Consider the following 21060-nt stretch of genomic DNA (forward strand, 5'->3'; position numbering starts at 1 on the left):
CCCTAGAATTGGGTCTCCATCCAAATGCAGCCGCCGCAACCGGCATTCGACCGTGCGACCTGCGGGTCAGTAGGCGAGCACCACGACAACCGCATAACATGCAGGCTCGCCACCCCGGGAAAAGCCACCAACGCAGCGCCAACATGGAAACCGCACTGGTCGTTGGAGCAATCTCATCATTCCCCTCGATTTTGTCTCCCCGCCACCGAGCCGACAAACGACAGATAAAGGGCCACATAAAAGGAAGACGCCATTACGTCACGTATAAAACACCACTAGCAGCCCAAACGCGTATCACTGGCCGGTCGGATGACGAGTACTCCGGGGTAAAGTGACCCGCTCTCTCGATTCCTTGTCCCTCTCTCATTTTGCTTCAATTCTCCACACAAGTACAGAGGCGTTTTAAAAACCAAAACACGGCGATGTGCTGCGGACGTAGACCAGGTGCAAGCGTGCCCGAAAAGGCGGTTCCGTCCGGTAGAGTGCCATTCCCCTTTTCCTGGTTTCTGCACCGCCTCTCTTCCAAGAGCCCTGGGGCTCCTTACTTCGTCCCGGCATGGTGGCCATTTGAAATTCAGATGCGTCTGCGCACGGCAGCGTATATATATACAGTCACCCTCCAAAGCTCGCCTCACAGTGCGAGAACTCAGGGGGGTTGAAGACATCTTTTCCTCTCGGAAGGAACCACCCATGGACCAACCCGCACTGCTAGCGCTTATACTCGCGCGCGCTGTGCTTCCGCGTGCTGCTATACATCTCTCTCCAACCGGGCGCTGAATTTTAAGAACACGGGAGCCGCGCGCGCGCGCCTTTTGATGAGCCCTCAATAGTGCAGCCTTACGCGGATAGCGCAGTGTAATGCGCCGCCAACGCCGCCCCGCGGTTGTCCTCGTCAGCGACACCAGCAAGACCATAGGCGCAGCCCACGGCGCATTCCTCGTGAACTATAGTCTTTTGTGCATCAGCTCGAATGCCGCACAAAGCAAGCGCTCCAGGTGTCAGTCGCAGATGGTGCGAGAATTACAGCAAGAAGTCGACGACGCCGTCCGAGCAATTCTTTTTGACGCCTTATTCGAATATTTCACTTCTTCCTCTTCCTTCCTTTCATATTCGAAGGGACTTTTTTTTTTTCGCAGCCTCCATCGAATTCCTATTCGTTGTTCAGCGGAAGGATAACTTCGATTTGGGTTACAATTCAATCTCCAGGAAATGCGAGGAGCCCGATGGTTATTGAACCCTTGTTCGGCGGACGGCACCGCAAAGCGCCGTACGTTCGCGTGACGATTTCCAAACCTCCGGCGCGCCCCTAGGGGGCGTGGCTGTGGTTCTGTAAAGGGAAAAATCAAGGTATACTAAGAAGATGAAACGAATAAAGACATATACAAAAAGGGCGAAGAAAAAGGCGGTGCCTGTTCTTACGTGTCGAGTGGCTTTAAGCCTTTGAGATTTCAAGAAATGAAATACGACGAAGCCACTGCATACCGCCACAAGATCAAAAGAGTGCCGAATGCGTGGTCCGATTCGTCTTTGAAAGTAATTCCGATTCCTTTTCCTGCCGCGTTGCGTCGGAGAGGGAGCCGACCTGTCAGGGTGGTTCGTTCGAGGGGGAGTTTGTCGATGGTAATTAAAGTGCAACGCACAGATAGAAGCTTGTGTATCGCAGGAAAGAGAGAAAGATAGGGGGGAGGAGAGTTAGTGAGAGGACTCACAAAGCAGATTCGTGCGCCACACGACGAAAGAAACACAGCAGATTCGTCTTGCAAGTCACGAAAAGCCGTTGTTACTTGCAAGCGCGCTTGATCGAGTTCACTGATCAATATACGATCGATCCTGAGGAGTTCAGGAGGGCAAAGCTATGTCGTTGTTTGCTTTCTATGGCAGCATGAAAGCGCACCGTGCTCGACACAAAGCCCTTACATTGTTTCATGGGCCGATCAATATGTAGGATGAGAGATTCTGGATTCACTTGAACTATGTGTAAGTCGCCACCCCAAGAGTGCGCCGCAACAAAAAATAAAAGGTAAGGAACGTTGCCGACAACATTAGAAATAGGTATTGTGATTCAACATTTTCTTACCACATGACCTTTCGCAAGGCCTCGAAAACAAACGTGCTGAGGTTTTCATAAAGTATACATAGGAATATTTCAAGTGGTTGGCGGAGTACAGGCTACGCATGCAACAGAACTGGCGCTTATTTCTGTGGCGGGGATGCATTCACATGCGGCGATCGAACCTGCGACGTGCATCTGTAGCACTGTGCGAAGGCTGCTATCGGTACCTATCATCGCAAAAATGTTACTGAAGCGATGTATATCGGTTAGGATATGGTGGGGTGAAATGAGACACGAGACAAAACGCGACATTTTGACTTTGCCGACCTGCTGAGACCTCAAGTATTCTTTTTTGCTTCTTTGTTTCAACAATAAATGCTGGTAGTTGCCTACCTTTTTGTGTGTAAAAGTTTATTATTGCTACCAGCGTTGGCGTGAGAAAAATTACGCGGCTGGTGGCGGTGTGTTCGTGAGCCGTCAAAAATGGGCGAAAGTTCTGCTCGGTCAAATTTTTGGATCCGTGCATGAAGCTACTCCGACGTCAGCACAGCTTACGTATCTATTTTCTTACTTTATACTACTAGCTGTGGTATAAAGTAACAAAATATTTGTATAAAGGAACAAACATTCTTATTTCACTAGAGTGAAATGAAAAATAATAACATTTTACAAATTTTTGTCGCATTTTATTTTCCCCTCCTCCTCCTACCCTACTTCCTTGACGAAATTACAAAGCAGATCCCTCAACACCATCGATTCTCTTATGCGATACGCCGAACCGAGGACTGCAGTTCAAACTATGCCTTCCGAACTGTACTGCGCGTTCGTCTATTTCATTCCGCAAGTCCGGTAAAATTTCTTCCTTAGAACATCACACTTGCAATGGGAAAATGACTCATATGTGAAAACGTACGCGCACGACCAGCAGTAACGGATTGAAATGAAATTTAGGGCTATGTAACGCACATACTTTCAATCGCACCGTCTTCAGTACAGATCATATCCGCGCAATCTGACTCCAACGCGTAGATCAGAGCCAACATTATCTTCAGAGACCAGATTCGTCGCGATCATGTCGTGGCTATTTTTAGCCATTGTGCATTTGAGCAGTCGTTACACTGAAAATATATATATATATATATATATATATATATATATATATATATATATATATATATATATATATATATATATATATATATATATATATATATATTATGTCTGTCTGTCTGGTTTGAATCTATGAGAGCTGTGAGGGGAATCATGCTCGCCACTACAGACTACGCAAACTAACACAATTGTACAAAAATAGAAGAAAGGAAGTCAAGAACTTGAACAACCAATAAGTGAAGAAGAAACAAGTTCTATGGGAACCGACGCGGTGCTCGTGCCGAAAGGGCCAAAAAGAGCTCGATCTGCATAGCCTCGAGTGCCGTTCGGCGTCTTGAAACAAGACTCTTCCATCTTGGCAAGCCCGGGCGCAATTTGTCAGCGGGCGCGACCCCGTGCCCTTTGCGCGCCGAATTCTTGTCTCCGACGCGCAAGGTAAATGGTGTCTCGCTCCTTACCTACACACTCGACAACTCTCTGTCGAGGGGGCACTCGTGATCCTCTTTTATTCCACGGCACTGGAAGTGTTATAAGGAGAAACGGAAGCAGGTAAAGACACTGAGACGCAGGGCGGGGCACCGGGTCGGTGACATTCAGGCAGGCCTTGGGTGTTTTCTTTCTTATAGTCACGAGGTGCGAGAGATGCGAGTGTGAAAAATGGTCGGGAGCAGCAAGAGAAGGAGGATGAGAAAGCAGATTATAGGTAGACAACCTTAGGGTAACCGGCGTCTAACGGGAATGCTTGAATGCGACGGAGCAAGAAACTAAAGAGTAGTAGAAGTGTTTAGTAGAAATACGAAATTCGAGTGTCAAAGGACGAAAGAAGATGCGGCGAAAAAAAGTGCGTGAAAACGTAATTTGGCGCATATTTAGACGTTTTTTGTTCAACTCGCGGGTATTTTTTGTGAAGCAACACGTCCAAGGAAATGTGAAGAAAAAAAAATAAATAAAAATGGACGTACGGATGGATGAATGGATGGAATATATAATGAAGAAGCGGGAAATAAAGCGAGAAAAAAAGGAGTAAAAACAAAGCAAGAGTAAACACGAAGAAACTAGTCAAGAGAAAAGAATGAACGAAAAAAAATTGAAAGAGAGAGATAGGAGGAAAGAAATGCAATTGCGATAGTTATACGAAAGAAAGCAATGTAACATAATAGAGAAACAAAAAAGCGAGAAAAAGAAAGTGAAGGTTTCCAAGTGACAGGAATGTTCCTGGTACCAACATGAGCTGCCGTACTTGCTTCTCCTCGACAAACTCCGCACTTTCGGGAGTCAACGGAGGGCCGAGACGGGCAGAAACTGCGCTGCGTCTCCGAGTGGCAAAAACAACAGCGCAGTCTTCCCAGCCGAGCGGAGCCGCGCGAAAATTCGGTTAAGGACGCCGCTCGAGTTTCAAGCCCTCTCCTCTCTCTCTCTCTCTCTCTTAGCCAGCGCTGTGCTGTGTCGCCCGCAGCCGCGCTGCTGTCAGGCAGCGAGGCACTGCCACCGAAGTCTATTCTCCGGGGAGCTCATTAATTTGCATTTGCCGCCGCTATAAGCCGCCCGTGGCAGGCGTGCGCACGTGTCGCTACAAGACCTGCGAAGTGGCGACTTTCCGGCGGCTTTCGATGCCACCGCTGGCCCTCCTCCGATAGGGCTAGTTCACTCTACTATGGCCTCTGTCCCGCGCTTACACGAGCCGATCCTGAAGCCTCTTCAGAAGTGTCAAACATGCTGAAGGCGTCTGCAGAACGTGCGTCGATGTGCCATTTCAAAGAAGAGGCACTGTACGATGTACAGGTGCGGTGGGAGTTAGCATGGTGTGAAGAGCCTCGGGCGATGGTGTAGGAAATGAAGAGAAACGCCAGTAAGCTTCGCTTCATTCCTGAGAGGAAACGAATACAGAGGAACGTCGAGGCTGCAGGCACGCAAAACGTTTGCCTTCCCATCTAATGTTGCTTCGTGAACGAAAGCGTTGAAGGAAACATGCAGGGTTAATATCAATATAGTAATGGTAGCTGCTAGACATTATTACTCAATTTGGTTGCCTCAGCTAGAGAATATGATTATTAAAATAAACGACATACAGCGGTGGTCACAAGGAAAAAAAAAAACAGATAAGTGGCACGATAAAAGCCGAAGTCTGTTGACGCTATGCGGATGAAAAAAAAGAGGTAGACAAAATAATCTGGGAACTGCAGCAAAGGAGCTTCCCCCCAAATAAAATTGTTTCTAAAGATGCCGAAATGCAAGCGCTTGCATTTCGGCATTTCCGCAAATGGTGAAGGCATGGTTTGTCCTGGTTTGTAGCGAAAACATCCTCTTAGCGGGTGGTTCCGGCTAAGAGGGCAAGTGGTTTTGCTCTGTAATTGAAAGTGCTAGGCTCATTATAAAATGACGAAAGTAACCTATTGAGAAGAGCATTGATGAGTTCGTTCACAAATAAAATATGCCTAGGTGTTGAGGCTTCGTAACGAAACTCGTAACACAAAGGCACACGTCAAAAACTATCTGTTCCCAAAATTCACACGCTAGACTGGTAGGGAGTGTGAGAATAACGCTGCTCTTATTTCACTCCGCCTGACCTTTTGGTGGCACTTGCATGCCAGTTTGCCTCAATGCGAAGCCCACGGTACGGCTTTTTGCTCTCCCATAGTATAGCATACCAAGTACACTAAATTGTTAGGAACTCTTTCTAAACACACTTTGTGACAGGGACAGCTTAATGCTCTCCCATGGTAGAGTACGTTTTACTACAAATCGTCGAATATCCTTTTCTAAACACATAAGTCTCGCGGCTTGATCTGCTAATTTTGTCGATGCGGCCTCATCAAGTGCGAGGTCCACGGGACGGCTTTATGCTCTCTCATAGTACAGTACCGAGTACCGAGTCGTTAATTTTTCTAAATACACGCTTTGATCCCTGCTGCGAGGTCATAGAACAACTGAGTTATTTTCTATGGCTATAGAGCGTATTACGGTTTACCTATGGTAGAGTGCTCAGCAGAGTGAACTCTGAAGCGTTCACTGCTTGTTCTAAACACCCATTTCAGTGGCGAAGCACTGCAAGGGCGAGGTATGTCGGTCCACGGTGTCCGTTATCACAACTAAGTTATATGGGGCAACGCACGGGTAACGTGTGGTAATGTGCAAACATGTGTGAGACACACACACAAAACAGTTCAACAATAGGCTAGTATCAATCACACATTATGAAAGAACAACACAAAACACCTATAAGCACAGACCCTTTATACTAGTCGGCCACTTCAACCTAAACATTATGGCCTTTAGGACCTAGCCTTGTCGTCGACTCTTCATACCACTTGGTGTCGCTCGATCTACATTACGTGGGAAAACGCTCGGGTAACGTACGGTGAAGTTGAAAAATGTGTGCGACACAAAAAAAGTTTAACAATAGGCTAGCATCAATCATATATCGCAAAGGAAATTTAAAAACACCTACAAGCCCAAGTCCTTTAACCTAGTCGGCCTTAAGACTTAAGCGTAAACATTAAGGATCTTAGGACCTAGCTTTGTCGTCGACTCCTTATACCACTTTAAGTCGCTCAATTCATATTACATGGGGCAACGCTCGGGTGATGTACGGTTACTAACCCGGTGACATGCCCAAAGCATCACCACTTCGTGGAAATGATACGTTGCCACTGGTGGCAAGATAGCGACTTTTCGGCTCCACTTTGGAGGCGTAACATCCACACCCCAAGTGTTCTAATCCTCCTTGGCTGAAACACAACGCGACATGACGAAAATCGAAGCGACGACTGCGCCCGTGCGCGCACGTGCTCGTCAAGCACATTGCCACAGCTCTAGCGTTAATGAAACAGCTCTTAAAACCCCCTGAAAACGATAAGAGGCTTATACCCGCTACCCGAAAAAGCTCTCAGCTTACGTTGCGCAATACAGGTGTGCTGTTTTGCTGCAACCTCCACTGTAAGAAGGTCCGAGTTCTCGACGAGGTTGCCCGTGCATTACTCGACTCTTGCGCAATCTTATGTAACGGCAACTTGAAGATCCAACAAAGAAGGCAAAACCGAACAGAGTTTGGTCACGTGATAGTATCTCCGTAAAAGCAGAGCGCCATGACGCTACATGGCAGAAAGTCATTGCATAACGCCCGACGCATACTTTTCAGGAAACTACGAACACTTCTAGTATAATATTTCAAGTATTAATGGCTCAGTCGTGGCCTATACTAGTTGAAATCCCCAGCCTGAAATGCAATCACATTAGTTTTAAATTGGTTCAAGTACGCTTTTCACGTGTTTTCGGTCAAAAGATAACGAGGAACCAATGGCTAAAAGCCGCGAAAGAGTCGCGTTATAGCTATAGCTACGACGAAAAGTTCCACGAAGAAAAACACAAACAAATGCAGAGGGAAATAAGACGCTATATGAAGAAATAGGCGCACAACGTAAACCACCTTACGCTTTCAGAGACGTTTTCTTTTTTTTTTTGCGGAGAAACCATTCAAATGCCATATGAACATAAAGTACGAATGCCATCATTTAAAAAATGGTTTGTACACTTTTTACTTGTCACAGGACTTGACTTATTCAATAGCCCATAGATAGAGCGCCTTCGATATAGACGACAAAAAAGAACCAAGCGGCCAATTCTGTTAAAAAATAACAGAAACGGCAGCGTACTGCGCAGCATACTTTTCAACGTTTCTGAAGTTACCTTCGCTGCGGCTGTCCATATATACATTTCTCTCGCCAATGGACCAGCTTGGCATAAACTACTTTTTACACGGTGTTGTTTTTTTCTGTATTTACGCAACCGAGTCCGGAGCCCGGACGTAGCGGCCGTATATTCGGTCGTTGAGACGGCCGTAGACGTAAGGAGCGGAGCCTTTCAGCCTTCGGCAAGACGGCAACATTTTCGCTAGTCTATACAGCAAAGGCGCACCGAAGTACACACCGTTAGTCGAACCCGCACTCTTTTCCGCCACGTCGTACATAAGCTAAAGGAAGGTGCAATGAGAGAGAGAGGCAACGATAAACGAGGTAACTCATTGGAGCACCGTTATCAGACGCTTATTTACGACATTCGCGAAATCACCGCCTCCATTACGGCAGCAGACGAACGAAAACGAACCGTCTGCTTTTTTTGTGTGTCAACATTTTGGTCCATTTTCTTCGATTCTTTCCCCTTTTCTTTCTTTTTTTTCGCTCTCGCGACGGCAACCAAACGCCCTGTTTCGACCTCTTTCTTTCAGTTTTCATATTTTCATTCCTGCGAAACCATTCGCAACCCTTCTTGGCGAGACTGGAGGCCCGCATGATGCCGCCATTTCCAGCGTTACCCCGAGGCATGCAGTATAGCAGACGACGATTGGTGTCCGGAAGTGCTGAGAAGTAGCGCCGAATAGAGAGATACGGAGGATGTGTCCACTGTTCTGACTGCCACTGCTGCTAATCAAAGACGTCTTACTTTTTTCTGCAGTAACGACGAAGAAAGGACGCTCCCCCGTCTCACGACACGTGCTGTGCGCGGAGACGAACGTCCCTAGAGGTCGCTAAGTAATCTCAACAAGGCTTCACGTTCGTTTTTCGCCAGAGCTTCTCTGTCCTTAACGCCGCAAAGACGAGGTTGCGAGTGAGCCGACGATGCGTGCGGATGTCGACTGATTACGACTTTCGGTTTGTAGCCCAGATGAAATGGCACTTAAAGTGTCATCGTCGTGTAAAGTTTACCGCCATTATCACAGCCATTTAGGACGCCGTCATGATTTGCAATTCAACGATCCCAGAGGAATCGGAAGGGTGTGTTCTTCTTGGTGGGATGTGCAAGCCACGTTGTTTGTGGAATAATTGCCACTTATGCCACAATGACCAGGTAGCCACTGAAAATTGACCTCGTGGTCTGTTTTAGTGACGTGTTGAAGAACCTAGACAACCTGGTACGTTAGCTGTTCATGGCAACCTCGTCGAAGAGGAAGGAAATAAGTGGGTGGACAGGGCACAACTGACTGCACGCTCTGTAAGCCCGGCTTCGAGACGGCAAACACAGCCCAATTACTCGATCTCTGGTATGTGATGTACTCTAGGAAACCTCGCAGAGCCGCAAGTTCTGCCGCCGTAGACGTAATGACATGTGACAGCTTGATTGGCAGGGTTATTACTCGAGCTGGTATCACCACCGCACCGCAAGAACTAGACGCCGCGGTTGAACCATTCAAAGTGATGAAATGCCTATAAGCTCCTCCTAGTTCAAAGACGAGCGAACGTTTTTGTTTATCGCCTTCAATACCCTTTATTCTACTAAAAATACCCCCTTCGCGCCACTTATTTCTTCATAAAACACGTGGACAGCATTAGCACTAAGCGTCGAGCCTACCAGCATTTCGAGCTTTTCGGCACACAGGCAGTACCATACTGCCTGTGCTCAGGAATAGCTCTTTTTGATATAGCTAACAAAACAAACTCACGGAGAAGAAAAAGAGAGCGAATAGCTATGGAGAAGAGTCTACGGCGGAGCAGGAGAAAAGAAGAATACAGGCACCAAGCGTGTTAGTCAATTATGTAATGAAAACACGTCACCCATACAAGAAAATCACTAGGTTGTCGCTGTCTGGGTTTTTTCCCGTGGCTGGGGTGCCACTAGACGGTAGAATTCGTTTTTTCGTTTTTTTTTCTTTGAAAAACATGTACTAGCATAAACCCTCTTATTTTATTTCTATTTATTTAACCCTCTTATACCTCGGTGTCACAGGCAGAGGCACTTTATTCAATGTTTTTCTTTAAAGTCTGACTACAACATTCCTAATCTCCACCTGCGCAGTCGAAAACGCACGAAACGACGTGAGCAAGTTGGATTCGCGCGCGATTGTCATGCGAGTAAAGACAGAACTAGCGCGCGACTGCACGGAAAAGCGGGGTATAGGAGACAACTGACGATTCATATCCCCCATACCCAGCTGGACCAATACGACAGCTTATTTCTGCAGGATGTCACGAGAACGGACTGCTGGAGTCGCACACTGCGCCGACAGAAAAAAAGAAAACGCCAGAACATAATATTTAAGAACGGTAAGCACGCCCTGAATAAGAACACACAATGAAGGCGCACACATGCACAAACACAGCATGCGTTTTCACTGTGTGTTTACCTTCGGTGCCATCTTACCATTTATAAACATAAAATACCAATGTACCCAGATTACAAGAATAACACGCTCATATTTTCGTATTTTTACAGATTGTTTAGGAGCAATTTAATGAGTTACCCACCGCGCTAACTAAGTGGCTATATGATGCACGGCTACTGAATTAAGTCGTGGAATCGAACCCCGGCCGCAGTGCCTGCATTTGGATAGAGGTGAAAACACTTAAGACCCATCTGCTTAGACTTATTTGCGCGTTTAAGAGTCCCGGGTAGTTGAAATTCACAGCGCCTTCCACTTACGGCAATTCTCCCAATAATATCCGGGTTATGGGACGTAAAATACCTGATTATTATTAGTGCTAAGGAAGTAGTGGTCCACTTCGACAGCGATAACTAAAGTAATTACGACATTTCCACCCCTTTCATTTTGACCAGGTTTTGACTGGAAACAAAAATAAGAACCTACTCATTGTTGAAACCATGTGCGACATGGTATTTGAGTGCGATTTCTCGATTGTTTTCTTTGCGCATCGGTACAGCTTTAAAATACTGCTTAGTAAACACCCCTTAAATAATACAGTTCTTGTTAATTTTATCAAATTCTATAAAAAAACCACTGCACAAAGTAAACTTACTATCACAGTATAATAGTAAGCGTCTTCTTATACTACAGTTAATCAACATAGATGAGCATTGCGCGACGAATGTGTGCGGTTACAATAAGCCGGGAAAGCAGCACGCTAGCGTTCTTTATCGGCGCTCGCTTTTTGTAAAGTTTGCTCTGCCCCAGTAAGACTTATAAAGTGAAGAAGACAGCTTTCCAGGGCGAAAAAGAGAACACGATAGGATCCCCGTAGTCGCAAAATTGGACCTGAAGCTTCGCTAACTGCGTTTCGGAATTGGAAGCCCGCTATCTTTCCCGACTTATGTAAATAATAAGTCATACCAAAGCGATTCGTACGTCGTCTGTGTAGTAAAAGTGGGCGAAAGTGCACTGTGTCTTTTTTTCTCGCAATACTACTTCGTATTTTGCATAGCAAAACCGCAACATAATACATGAAGCCGAAGTACAGAACACGAGACCATCGCGGCCGGGATATAAAGCGTGACCGTCCCGCCAGCAGCTGAGCTCCGTAACCACTGTACGATTGAGGCATACTGCAACGTTTGCGTACTTAGGAGTCCTACCAAACAAGGTAGTGATACTAACAAAGAATACTTGAGTGGGCGGTGTTTTATAAAAGAACACAACATTTTAATTTATGTTAGTAACAAAGCGAAAAATTTAAAAAGAAAGCAAGGTGGACACTCATCTCCTCTTTATATTTATGTCGATAAAGGGACGCTTAGGACAGGCACGCGTCGTCAGTTGGAGATCGGCTACTCAAATAACGTTATTAATAAAACTTGTGATCAAGGTCACACGAAGTCAAATCTGCACCTAATACTAGTACTTATAAATAAGTCAAACACAACCGTCTAGTGCTGTTAATACTCTGGCAACAAATTTGAATATTCTATGTTAAACGCTTTAACGAAGTCACATACGAGATACGTGCTAAGAAAAGCTGCATACGCGTCAACTGAATTCAGTTTAGCGTTATGCAAAAGGCAAGTGGGGTCCAAGCACATGTTCTGTTCTGTTCTATTTCAACCATATTTTCTTTCTCTCTCTTTTTTCTTCCCTTCTTTTTTATTTTTCTTTGATTCTTTCTTTATTTTTCTCTTTTTTTCTTTTTTATTGCACGATGCTTCCTCCTGACTGCTTACTTTCTCCACAGCCAGGAATGGGACCTTCATGCACATTGTTCCTAGCGCAATATGCTGAAAGCAGCAACAACGATTCATATCCAGGCAACAATGAAAAGTACCAACGTAAAGTGACGTCGCCTCGATAGAAGATAAAATTAGCACATCAGAAACTGCCTATCGACGACAAGCCCACCATCTATAAACAGTATCGAATACTTGAAAAAAGCACATTCAAGTACGGGCGCGACCAGCGCACATTTGAGGGCGGCATTTCTGTACACTCGTGGGCGAAGGTTTTTTTTTTTTTTCACGTACGCTGCCACCAAAAATCTGCGGGCTTTATTGAGAGGTCACCACGTTGTTTATGACGGCGTCGGTATAATTATTGCTCTAGATTGTACCTACTTTTTTTTTCGAATGAGGATACTATGTGTGTATGCGCCTGCACAAACCGGACAGTCTGATGATTTTTTTCGAAATTTGGATGTTTTTTTCCTAGACGGTCGTCATGTAATTCTAATTGGAGACTTTAACTGTGTGCTAAATACGCGATGTACAAGGTTCTGGCTGGGGTCGGTCTGCTTGGAATTCACGTGAGCTGCGACGCCTTGTCCAGCATTTTTCATTGCTGGATGCGCATAATGTCATACACGGGAATACTTTTGTTTGGACATGGCGCCGCGGACACTCCTCCAGCAGACTCGACCGGGCTTATATTCCACACGCTTTAGAGACGTTTGTCTCCGACTTGCGTGTTCCGCCCATCCCACCTTCGCCTGTGTACATCTCTGACCATCGTACGATTCTATTAGAACTAAAAATTCCATTTTCTTTTTCGGAGAAACCATGGCGTCTTGATGTTCTCGTCCTCCAGGACGCGCGCTCTCGCTCAAATTTGTTCCGTGCAATACGCGTGTCACTCGCTGCGTCTGATTTATTTGATTGGGATGCGCTTAAAACGTAGTGGCGCCTGCACTGCACAGTTGAAGGTCATTCCCTTCGTCGTCGCGTTTCTGAGGAGCTGGCTGATACTGCAGCGAAGTTACGCATCGCATTGCGCGCTGAAACGCCGTCTCCCTTGATGCGAGCTTGGCAACATGAATTACGTGAACGTTTCCAGCGTTTGATTGCCACCTCGTCTCTGGCGACGGCTGCATGGCGTTGTAGGCACAACCCTTGTGCCCACCCCGAGGTGTTACGCTATGCGAGGCAATCGTGTTTTGGGCAGTCACAATCACCTGTTTTTACGACCATGCAGACACCACCTACACAGCCGCTTCCTAAGCGTGATCGATCTCTCTTTCTGGGGCATTTTGAAGAGATGTCAAGTTCGGCCATGCGGACAAACTGTGATATAATACCGCCTATGCTTAGAGGTTTGCCTCACGTTCCTCGACAAACTGCTGATTCTCTGCACGTCCCTCCATCAGTTGAAGAGGTAAAGGCAGCACTACAATCTATGAAACGGGGGACAGCCCCTGGGCCAGACGGCTTTCCAGTTGAATTTTACTTATCATTTTGGAATCAGCTTGGTACTGCATTAACCGCGGTTATCCGGCGATGTTTCGAGGATGGTGTCTTTCTATCAAATTTTAGAGATGGACGCATTGTGCTTATTTCAAAAGGTGATGCTTCTTCTGTTAATCCTGAAGATTGGAGACCTATCACGCTTCTTAACGTTGACTATAAGATATTCGCGATGGTGATCGTTCAACGTTTGAAGGCTCTGTTGAACACCCTGGTGGGTCATCACCAGGCTTCATCTATGCCTGGACAGGAAATACACAGTTTGTCCTTTACCACCAGGGATATCATAGCCTATACTCTGTCGCGATCTGCGCGTGGTCTCCTTGTGTCTTTAGACCAAGAGAAAGCATTCGACCGACTAGAGCACACGCATATCTTTAAAGTGCTCACAGCCCTTGGTTTTCCCGGTACTTTTGTTGAATTAATTGGACATACCTACTCTGGTATAAAAAGCACACTAGTTCTAGATGGTTGGGAGAGTGCTGCCTTTTCTATTACACGTGGGGTCCGTCAAGGATGCCCCTTGTCTCCTGTTCTATTTGTCCTTAGCCTTGAGCCATTTTTGTGCGCTCTAGAAGCAGATTCGCATGTCCGGGGTCTTGCGCTTCCCGGCAGCAGTACCGTAAAAGTCACAGCTTTTGCTGACGACATAACCCTGTACCTTTCAGATGAAGATAGTCTTTCTCATAGCCTGCGTTTATTCTCCCAGTATGGGGACATTTCAGGTACCACGCTAAACCTCTCTTAATCCCGGTATTTGTTCATCGGCTATCCCAACTCCACACTTAGGTCCATATCTCTTCTTCAGCCGGCGGCGTCTCTTCGCATTTCAGGAATTCTATACAACCACTACGGCATTTGTAACTCCGTTTGGCCAAACGCCCTCGATGAAGTAAAACAAGAAATTGAGAACGCCCGGTACTTCGACTTCCCGCTTCTTGAGCGGAGGTATCTTGCGCAGACTGTGTTCTGCAGTCGCATTTGGTACCTTTCTCACGTGGAACAGCCGCCTTTACGCATCGTTAGGTCATTGCAGTCGGCCTTGTGTTCCTTCTTTTGGTCTGGCGGCACTGAGTTGGTTTCTCGTGCGGCGTTAGGACAGCAGCGTTCCCAGGGAGGTTTTGCTTTCCCTTCGGTATCAATACGCTGCCGGCTATTGGCCCTGCGCTTCCTGTTGCGCCTCGTACAAGGAGAGGAATCCTCCGCGCGAACTCTGGCATATTATTTTCTAGGCACTCACCTTCAGTATTTATTGCCTAATGTGCGCCTTAATCAGGGCCCTCAATCATTCGTACTTCCTTCGTTTTATGCAACAGCTGTCGCGTTTTTTCGTCATATCCAGTCGACTTGCCTTGATTTAGATGTGTTAGACCATTCTATCGTTGACACAACAGCCGCGTTGTTGCTCCCGTTAGTTCCTCCAGCACGCCGCACCCACTCTAGTCGTGTGTCTTGGAGCACGCTGACGGCATCATTTTTACCTAGCCACCTCCGGGACTTCATGTGGCGGCTTGGGTGGGGCGTTCTTCCTACCCTTGAACGCCTAGAAAGGTGGAGAATGGTCCAGTCATCAACATGTCCGAACTGCTCCCTACGGGAAACAAATCAGCATGTGTTAAGGTAATGTGTCGTTGCTCGTGTTTTCTGGAGGACCGTGCATGCAGAATTTCGTGGCCTCGGAGTAAACCGCTTTGTTTCTTCTGGACGTTGCTCTCGAGGCCGCTTTGCCTGCCTTCTCGTTGTTGCTAGTGCCTACTGTCTGTGGCGTAACCGTTGTGAAGCTGTTGCAGCAGGTCGTCGCCGCCGTGCTCTCTTCCCGATTTTGGAGTGACTGTACAAAGAAATACTATCAGTGTTGTCGAAGGAACTCTTCTTTCTGGGTGAGGAGGAATTCCTTCGACACTGGTCTTGCCGTTTTGTGTTCATCTGTGAGAGACGTGTAAGGCTTGTTTTCAGGCCTGCCTGCATGGTATTGGTAGGTTAATCATTGTTTAGTACTCATACAAATACCTTGTAAATACTATGTAAATATCTGTATCTGACATATTGATCTCTACATTTCATTTGTGTGTTCTTCGTTTACCATGTATTGTGCATATGTAGACATTGTTTTTGTAACAATTCCTGTTTAGTTGGGTAAGTTGTGTATGTTGTGTTCCGTTTACATATGTACACATATCTTTTTGTAACAACTTTTGGTGTGCCTGTGGATGTTGTGTTCTGTCGCAATGTTTTGTTGGATTGTAATTATGTTCACTGTCTGTGAGAATAAGTTTCTCTAAACAGATTTGAGTGCACGTTAAAGAACCCCAGGAGGTCGAAATTTCCGGAATCCTCCACTACGGGGTCTCTCACAATCATATGGTGGTTTTCGGACGTTAAACCCCACGAATCAATCAATCAAAATCTGTGGCTTGTAACAAGTCTCCGAAGCTCACCGTACGAGTTCCTGGGACGGCTCTATGATCTCCAATAGTAGAGTACAAAATACTCTAAATAGTTAAGCACTTTTTTATAAACACAAACTCTGCGCACTTAACGCGGAGCCGCGCATGCATGCACGACATTAGAGAACTACCGAATAATTCCGGAGATACAATTTAAACAAGTTCCATGCAAATGCGCGCTCTCCAAGCCCGTTACTTCCACTTCATTCCAATATCTTATTTAAAGGGGACCTGAAACACTTTTTTGAGTAACCATGGAATTAATTCACTGGGAAAGCGTATTGCCTCACAAATTCACAACCGCCAAAATTTTAAGAATCCGTCGAGTACGCGCGGAACTACAATGATTTGTCACACGCTGCAAATCGCATTCTTTCTCTCGTCCCGACGAAAGCGCTGGTAGATAAGCAGGGAGGGAAGGGAGGGGCAAACAAAAAACGTTACTCGCACCTCGTGACCTTCACCACCTTTTCTTTCTCTTTGAATACGTGGCTTTTTTTAGTGCGATGGCGCACGCATGCGCGGACAAGTGACGGCCTCCCACGGTGATCTCTGTAACGACTGAGAGCGCCATGTCCAAATCAGCCAATGGCTGATAGATGGGCTTACTATGAGTTATTTGTGGGCTTATTGCGTGATTTGTCGAGAAAAGAGAAATCAATTTTTAGCTGACTTTGATAATTTATTGTGAATCCCAGGCCGCGTGCTGCGCTATAATATTTGGCTCGCGTGTTGTCGGGAGCCTCTACTACCAATCGGAAGCATTTTCTGACTATGCTCAAAAGTGTTGCAGAGCCCCTTTAAAGACAAGAGAGAGAAATAAATAAAAAGAAGAGACAGGGAGGTTAACCTAGGAGAACTGGTTTGCTACCCTGTACTGGGGTGGGGAAATAAGGGTCAGAAAGAGGATAGAGATAGAGAGATATAAAGTAAATCATAAAAATTGGCAGCATGTCTACGGAGTGAATGATGGAGAGTGGGACGAAGCATTCGTCCGTCCATTCGTTCAAGCGTCCATCCATGCATCTGTCTGTGTGTCCATTCGTCCATCTATTCAACACTCCAAGTACCACTATCTCGCACCTTTTCATCATATATTCCCCATATAGAAGCACCGCCATCCAGCGGATATTCGAAGGACTAAACGAGGGGTGGCACACGCACACTTTTTTACGGCTTGCACTTCGGGTCTACTTCCCACCTTTAACCACCTCGAGTTCATGTTATATGGTTCATGGTATACTGTATTCATGGCACTGCGGCCCAACGCTCGCTAAACCTTTCTAAAACCAAGGAGGTTACGCCCAGCGAGTATAACGTAGCAACCTTTTCCTATCAGAGAGTGCTCAATGTACATGCCAATGGCTGCTAATGAGAAATGAGAGACAGGAGAATTACTTTTACTTTCTTATGGCTTGCGCTTCGTATCTACTTGCCACCTTTAACCACCTCGAGTTCATGGTATATACTAGTTCATTGTATTCATGTCACTGCGGCTCAACGCTCGCTAATCCTTTCAAAAACTAAGGAGGTTACACCCAGCGAGTATAACGTAGCAACCCTTTTTTGTCAGATAGTACTCAGTGTGCATGCCAATGGTGGTTAATGTGGATCGCAGCGTGCGCGTTAACTAAAAGCCGAATGCTCCTGTCTCTCATTCTTCATTAGCAGCCATTGGCATGTACATTGCGCACCATTTTTTATTGTTCAACAACATACAAAAGAATTCTCCCTTCAGCACCACCATGGAGGTCAAAATGTAACAATCGTTCCACACTGCGACTACGAGGGACGAATGGGTGCCGCTATATAGACATTCGCCCCTGAAAAACTCACATGCACACAAATGCAGGACGTTCCGATCACAGTCGTTTGGACAGGCCAGTTAAACGCAAGAAGTACAGGAGCACCTTCACAGCCTTCTTCTGCTACATAAAATCCCGTCGGTAGCGCAAGATGCCTTCTTCCGAAAGAGTTTGGTTGTCCAGTTCATTTAGTGCATTGCAGAGTCACTGTCTTTGCGAGCAGTATTGTGGGCATTCACACAGAATGTGCCAAGTTGTTTCGTCAATGCCGCAATGGTCGCATGCAGCAGTGTCGGCCATTCCTATGCGGAACGCGTACGCATTGGTAAATGCGACGCCCTATACCATAATCTGCACAGCATAGTAGCACCTCGTCGGCGAAGTTCTGGAGGAATTCGAAGACTGAGAGTTGGGTGTAAGGTTTTTTTGGGGACGAAGTTCCTTATAGCGGCACCCGTTTATCGTAGTCGTAGTATTAGTGTGTAACCAGTGGTGCAATTATATACAAATTCCAAATCCGGACGGAGGCGGTCTGTCGGTGACGTCAAAAAATGGGCGGTCCGCAGCGGTCGCGAGGATGATGGGAAGTGAACAGCCAATGAGCGAAATGAAGCCTCGCGTCATCATTTTGACGTGGACTTGTGGACCGTATAGCAAAGTGAAAAGTGTTTGTAACGTGTTGAAAAATGTTTAACTACTATTGATCATTATCAAATTGTGTTGGCACAAGTTTTCGAACGTTTATCAAGGAATACGGCACAATATAAACGTATTTTTCTTGTTATTGTTATGAAATAACGCTAAATTTAGCGGGACGGTACGTGGGGGCGCTAAGTACAACCCCGTTTCAAGCAGTTACTGTTTTCATATCTCCCCCACTATACAAACCTAAACGGCGCAACTTTCGAAGTTGTTGGCTCAGTCGAGCGCAATCGTGGCGGAGGTCAACTGTACCAGTAGTCAACAGCAGCAGCGGCTCATCGGAGTTATCCGAGGCTCAGCGCGCGCTGGTGCTCGCCTTTATGGACAAATATCCCCAGCTCGTGGCGAATGCCATCGAGCTGCGGCACGGCGTCACCATCACCGACCGGTGGCGGCTGTGGCAAGAGCTCAGCGAGGCGCTGAACCATGAAGTGCCTGCGCAGGAATGGCAGGCTTGGTGGCGCAGGCCGGTGCACGAGGCCCGCCGTGACACCGCCGCCATCAGAGACGCACAAACGTAACTGGCCGTCGAATGGCACGGGCAATTTGTTCTGTGACATTAGTGTATATTTTCAGGGGCACTGTAGGGGGTTGGCTGCCTGGCTTCCGCGGCCAGGTTCTACAGTTGACTGGGATGACACGCTTCAGTGGCGTCTTTGGTCTCACCTATCTACAGGTAAGCACTCTGCCGCCGCAGTATCACGGGTTCCTGAGCGGTGCCATGACAGAGTTTGATATCTGAAGGGGTACCTTTAGCGGAACCATGTTAAACGGCAATATAGCGCAGGAGAAAGTATTAAAAAGTGGGTAGGTTTATTAACTAAAATCTCAATTTGCAGCCCTTGCAGTACAAGGGGTATTAATTTATCATAAAACACGCAATGCCTGCGGGCAAGTGCATGCACTAAAATGGTAATACATGATATCAATGACCACTGAATAGCTGCAGAACATTTCCGCAGATGTTTAGTACGTAAGGTTGCAAAATAGCCAGAGTAACGAATACCCACTTTCTGAAAGATCATGCTTACTACACTTTACAGCAGGCGGATGTTCCCACTTCTGCGGTGGAAATGGATGTGGAGGCCACTGAAGCTGCTGAAGATGGCAGTGACACAGTAACACGCAAGCATCTGAGAACTTAGTGCTTTATTGAGTGCAGGACTGGAACCTTGAGCAGGGCGACAAGGTGCTCAAGGTGAGTAGACCCTTTGTTTACATTTTACATAAGGGGCATAAGCATTCTCCATGTTCTATTATGATGACTGAAACGAACTTGGGCTGTAAACAAGAACCATGCATTGTATGAGGGCATGGTATCGGGTATCTGCAATGATAAACTGCCGGGCAAAAGGTTGGTTAGCCCTGAAAAGGGCTCTTTCATGGTGAGAGATGCATTTGAGGACATTAATAAAGAGTAGTTTCAACAAATGTTGGTTGGTCCACCCGAGGAGGGCATAGCTTGTACACAAAGCTTCCCATTTTCAAAGGATGCCATCAGGCCAGTTGATCTTCAACTGAGAGGAAATTGTTGCGCCCGTTCCAATTCTTGGCAGCAGCAGCAGCTTCCAGCCACGAGATGGTTAAGGGTTTACCGGCAGCTCACTTAAACATTTACACCATCATGATTCATCGCAGGTGCTGCGGGAGATGAAAAAATCAACCACCCGCATCGCTCCTGCAGAACGGCGTGTGGCAGCGGCACAGGAGAAGGCGGCAGCGGTGCAGGAGGGCAATGGCCATGGCTGAGGGCTTTCTGCGAGAAAGGGATACCTAGTTTAGTTTATCGTCATGTGTTCGATGTTTTTTCTTGTCATCATTCATTATTGATTTGTCGGTTTCAATGTGTTTAGGTGCTGCTGTTCATGTTCAATTTTATACGCTTCGGGAAACATATACATAGTTTAGTTTGTTTTTTGCCATGTTTTCAACTTTTTATCATTCATAATTGGTTTAGTGTTTTTGATATGTTTACGTGTTGCAGTTCATGCTCTATTTTATACGTTTTTTGTTTGCATTTAGTACATATTACTAGATTTAGGTTAGCATTTACTTTGTACAAGGAGTGCAGAATTTTTATGTTCGATATATGCATTTCTCAATGTATGTTCGAGCTGTTCCAGTGGCAGTGTTTTTTACCCACATTTCAAAGGTGTCTAGTCATTCACACGGAGACCACGAGTGTATAGTTGACATTTTCTGTTAATGTTTCTGTGATATTTGTATTGTCCCACTGTGTTTTCTAGCTCACTGTGCTTTTTATGCAGCATTACCACATAGTGTAGTAATGTGATATCTTTTTGCATCACACTGTTTTGCAGTTCACTGTGATATTTTCATTTCAGCACAATGACGCTAATATGCAACAACTACATTTTGAATCTTGTTTGGGAGCGCTAAACTAGTAAGTGGTCATCTCGCACAGTTTCACAAATGAAAATGGCCATCACTGCAACATGCCAGCGATTGATTTCATCTAGTTTTCATTGTAAACGACTCGTTGCGGGAATAAATTTTGAACGTGGTATGGTTTGGGAGCCGCGAGATGGCT

At 46.1% G+C, this 21060-nt stretch overlaps 1 protein-coding gene across 1 annotated transcript; it reads left to right on the forward strand.

Annotated features, from left to right (window-relative positions):
- Positions 1 to 12579: 12579 nt before the first annotated feature.
- On the forward strand, positions 12580 to 20508 carry LOC142817469 (uncharacterized). Its single transcript, XM_075894482.1, has 5 exons — positions 12580 to 12621; positions 18869 to 19026; positions 19086 to 19185; positions 19553 to 19707; positions 20148 to 20508. The coding sequence occupies exons 1-4, from the start codon at positions 12580 to 12582 to the stop codon at positions 19652 to 19654; spliced, it is 402 nt and encodes a 133-aa protein (XP_075750597.1). The 3' UTR covers positions 19655 to 19707; positions 20148 to 20508.
- Positions 20509 to 21060: the final 552 nt, after the last annotated feature.

The sequence above is a fragment of the Rhipicephalus microplus genome, chromosome 5 (assembly GCF_043290135.1).
Source record: "Rhipicephalus microplus isolate Deutch F79 chromosome 5, USDA_Rmic, whole genome shotgun sequence".
Taxonomy (NCBI): Eukaryota; Metazoa; Arthropoda; class Arachnida; order Ixodida; family Ixodidae; genus Rhipicephalus; species Rhipicephalus microplus.